The sequence below is a fragment of the Triticum urartu genome, chromosome 2, assembly GCF_003073215.2.
Source record: "Triticum urartu cultivar G1812 chromosome 2, Tu2.1, whole genome shotgun sequence".
NCBI lineage: Eukaryota > Viridiplantae > Streptophyta > Magnoliopsida > Poales > Poaceae > Triticum > Triticum urartu.
In genome coordinates this window covers 747,380,285-747,384,996 of record NC_053023.1, presented here as the reverse complement: position 1 = coordinate 747,384,996, position 4,712 = coordinate 747,380,285, and the positions used below count along the sequence as shown (strand labels likewise).

The 4,712-nt window shown below is 43.9% G+C and overlaps 1 protein-coding gene across 1 annotated transcript; it reads right to left on the bottom strand.

The window, feature by feature from the left end:
- Positions 1 to 370: 370 nt before the first annotated feature.
- Positions 371 to 1,843, bottom strand: LOC125538530 (chloroplast processing peptidase-like). The gene is made up of 5 exons (XM_048701814.1): positions 1,778 to 1,843; positions 1,565 to 1,633; positions 1,391 to 1,459; positions 845 to 931; positions 371 to 512 (listed from the first exon to the last, which is right to left on the bottom strand). The coding sequence occupies exons 1-5, from the start codon at positions 1,841 to 1,843 to the stop codon at positions 441 to 443; spliced, it is 363 nt and encodes a 120-aa protein (XP_048557771.1). The 3' UTR covers positions 371 to 440.
- Between the last annotated feature and the right edge of the window lie 2,869 nt (positions 1,844 to 4,712).

Below are 4,712 nucleotides of genomic sequence, written 5' to 3'. Positions count from 1 at the left end.
GCCATAATACTAAAGCAACTTCAACAGAGCGAATCCTTAGAGCACATTCTGGTATGTGCATTAATACTCTCACACCATTAGAGATCACATAATTATCATAGCAATTCAATGATTCAACTTCAACAAAGCATGGATGCAATATGACTAGCACAAGATTTCCTCAACAGCCATAGCCAACATAAAACAGCTGAAATCAAGCTAATCCTTTTAGAGTGCATTCTAGCAACTCAAACATATATGTGCATTCCCACTCTGAAGCTATTACACGAAATTAAGAACACATAAGTCCCAGCTCTTATTTACACTCAACACCTTGACAGTACAGCTATATATAAATAAACCTTTGGGAAAAAATTCAATACAATCTGTAATGACTTCAGATGAGTAGCATAAGAATTTCATTGTACAGAGAGATAAAGCATGGGAGTGGATGTGTTGTCTTACCATACACGAGAATCACAGCTGTTATTACGGTTATCACCCATGACGAATACATGGCCTTCAGGGAGGCGCTGCAGGACGATGCAGACTCTTAGTAACAGATGGATTCGGGAATAGAATTGAGCAGACAGTGAGAATATGATTGGAGGGAGAGATCATCCACCATCTGAGACCCATCATTTCATTTCGACAGAATAATGGGGGTACTCAGGAAGTCAACAACATGGAGCAGCCATGCCACTTTTGGTCCTCCTCTTGCAGTAGTAGTATGTATAGTCATTTGTTTGTGTAGAAGTAATGGGTATACAAGTATCTCTGGACCTGGCAATAGCAACTCCTCAATGTTGTTCAAGGAGACAATGCTCACTCAGCAGGGTAATAGAAAGAGATGCAACGAACAAACCATGGCTTCCATCGTGTACGACGCATGGGGTGCGGTGTAATGTTCCTTCTGTGCAACACCGTTGACAATATGCTGGCCTTGTCGAACCTGTAAGAATGTGCGTGAGTAAGCACAATATTGGCAGCCAGGTTCAATAAAGAATGTACAGTATAATGCATCTTGACATATATTTGGCATTTGCTGAAGCAGCCTACATATGTGAATCAGCAGAGCAGCGTGAACAGATGACACTAGTACTAAGTATGCATCTGAAGATATATGTGTTGTATTTGTTGAAGCGGCATGTATCAATCATTAGGATGAATGCATGGTAGTAATAAGGTGGGTGGGCCGGGGATGCTCATTATGTAATGTATCTGCTTGATGCTACATTTTGAGTCAATAAAAACGCCCTTTATCAGGAAAAAAAGTAATAAGGTGGGTGGAGTTGAATGTTAACACCGCCTTTGGTCGAGCAAAGCATCATATTTCAGTCAGTCAGCAGAATGAATGAGTAAATGTTTGAATGTGTGATAGTAAGTGGAAGAAGATTTGGTTGATGATTACCTGGATGAAGTCTCCAGGGGTGGCAATAACCCTCTTAATGAATACAACATCCTTATTTATGCCACAGTTCTGCAGTAAAAATTAGGAGAAATGTAGCATCAGATTGACTAACTGACAAGTAAAAATGGAATGGAAGAATATATATAAGGAGAGGTAAAAAGCAGAGCAATGTACCTGCAGCGCGGTAGGCACCCTGAAGAAGACAATGTCGCCCACAGACGGCCGCCGGAACATGTAGCTCACCTGACCAAAATCAGAATCGAAATCAAATCATTCATTCCCCATTTCATTCTTTGGTAGATCATGGCAGATCCAAGGGAGACAAGCAGAATGGAAGAGATCTATCTACACCATCTAGCAGGGGGAAAGAAAAGAAAAGGAAGCTACTTTTTCTGCGACGGCGCGGTCGCCGGGGCGGAGGGTGGGCGCCATGGAGGCGGAGGCGACGATCATGAAGAGCTTGGGAATCGTGTCCGTTATCCCTTGCATATTATAGTTCATCATGAAGTTCTAGTAACTAGAGAATTTTTTCAATTACTATCTTATCTGGAAGATTAATTCCCACTTGATTCAAGCAATTGTAGTACGCAGACAATCTGAGCATATGCTCACTGGTTGAGCTATTCTCCTTCATCTTGTAGGCAAAGTACTGTCAGAGGTCTCATACCTCTTGACACGGGCATGAGTATGAAATACCAATTTCAACTCTTGGAACATCTTATATGCTCCGTAGCGTTCAAAACCTTTTTGAAGCCCCGATTCTTAGTCGTAAAGCATGGTGCACTAAACTATAAGTAGTTATCATACCGAGCTTTGCCAAACGTTCATAACGTCTGCATATACTCCTGCAATAGGTCCGTCACCTAGCAGTGCATCAAGGACATAATTCTTCTGTGCAGCAATGAGGATAAACCTCAGATCACGGATCCAATCCGCATCGTTGCTACTAACATCTTTCAACTTAGTTTTCTCTAGGAACACATATAAAACATAGGGAAGCAACAACGCGAGCTATTGATCTACAACATTATTTGCAAAATACTATCAGGACTAAGTTCATGATAAATTAAAGTTCAATTAATCATATTACTTAAGAACTCCCACTTAGATAGACATCCCTCTAATCATCTAAGTGATCACGTGATCCATATCAAGTAAACCATGTCCGATCATCACGTGAGATGGAGTAGTTTTCAATGGTGAACATCACTATGTTGATCATATCTACTATATGATTCACGCTCGACCTTTCGGTCTCAGTGTTTCGAGGCCATATCTGCATATGCTAGGCTCGTCAAGTTTAACCTGAGTATTCCGCGTGTGCAAAACTGTCTTGCACCCGTTGTATTTGAACGTAGAGCTTATCGCACCCGATCATCACGTGGTGTCTCAGCACGAAGAACTTTCGCAACGGTGCATACTCAGGGAGAACACTTATACCTTGAAATTTAGTGATTGATCATCTTATAATGCTACCGTCGAACTAAGCAAAATAAGATGTATAAAAGATAAACATCACATGCAATCAAAATATGTGACATGATATGGCCATGATCATCTTGCGCCTTTGATCTCCATCTCCAAAGTACTGTCATGATCTCTATTTTTACCGGCATGACACCATGATCTCCATCATCTTGATCTCTATCAACGTGTCGTCACATGATCGTCTCACCAACTATTGCTCTTGCAACTATTGCTATCGCATAGCGATAAAGTAAAGCAATTATTTGGCACTTGCATCTTATGCAATAAAGAGACAACCATAAGGCTTCTGCTAGTTGCCGATAACTTCAACAAAACATGATCATCTTATACAACAACTTATATCTCATCACGTCTTGACCATATCACATCACAACATGCCCTGCAAAAACAAGTTAGACGTCCTCTACTTTGTTGTTGCAAGTTTTACGTGGCTGCTACGGGCTGAGCAAGAACTGTTCTTACCTACGCATCAAAAACACAACGATAGTTTGTCAAGTTGGTGTTGTTTTAACCTTCCCAAGGACCGGGCGTAGCCACACTCGGTTCAACTAAAGTTGGAGAAACTGACACCCGCCAGCCACCTGTGTGCAAAGCACGTCGGTAGAACCAGTCTCGCGTAAGCGTACACGTAATGTCGGTCTGGGCCGCTTCATCCAACAATACCACCGAACCAAAGTATGACATGCTGGTGAGCAGTATGACTTGTATCGCCCACAACTCACTTGTGTTCTACTCGTGCATATAACATCTACGCATAAACCTGGCTCGGATGCCACTGTTGGGTAACGTAGTAATTTCAAAATTTTCCTACGCACACACAAGATCATGGTGATGCATAGCAATGAGAGGGGAGAGTGTGTCCACGTACCCTCGTAGACCAAAAGCGGAAGCGTTATGACAACGCGGTTGATGTAGTCGTACGTCTTCACGATCCGACCGATCCAAGTACCGAACGCACGGCACCTCCGAGTTCTGCACACGTTCAGCTCGATGACGTCCCATGAACTCCGATCCAGCAGAGCTTTGTAAGAGAGTTCCGTCAGCACGACGGCGTAATGATGGTGTTGATGATGCTACCGATGCAGGGCTTCGCCTAAGCACCGCTACGATATTACCGAGGTGGAATATGGTGGAGGGGGGCACCGCACATGGCTAAGAGATCAATGATCAATTGTTGTGTATAGAGGTGCCCCCTGCCCCCGTATATAAAGGAAGGAGGGAGAGGCCGGCCCTAGAGGGGGCGCACCAAGTGTGGGGAGTCCTACTAGGACTCCCAAGTCCTAGTAGGATTCCCCTTTCCTTTCCGTAGTAGGAGAGAAGGAAAGAGGGGGAGAGGGAGAAGGAAAAGGGGGCTGCACCCCTTGTCCAATTCAGACCAGAGGGAGGGCACGCGCCTCCTTCCTTTTGGCCTCTCTCCTCTATTCCCGTATGGCCCAATAAGGCCCAATACTTCTCCCGGTGAATTCCCGTAACTCCCCGGTACTCCGAAAATACCCGAATCACTCGGAACCTTTCCGATGTCCGAATATAGTCGCCAAATATATCGATCTTTATGTCTCGACCATTTCGAGACTCCTTGTCATGTCCCCGATCTCATCCGGGACTCCCAACTACCTTCAGTACATCAAATCACATAAACCCATAATACAATCGTCACCGAAACTTTAAGCGTGCGGCCCCTACGGGTTCGAGAACTATGTAGACATGACCGAGACACGTCCCCGGCCAATAACCAATAGCGGAACTGGGATGCTCATATTGGCTCCCATATATTCTACAAAGATCTTTATCGGTCAAACCGCATAACAACATACGTTGTTCCCTTTGTCATCAG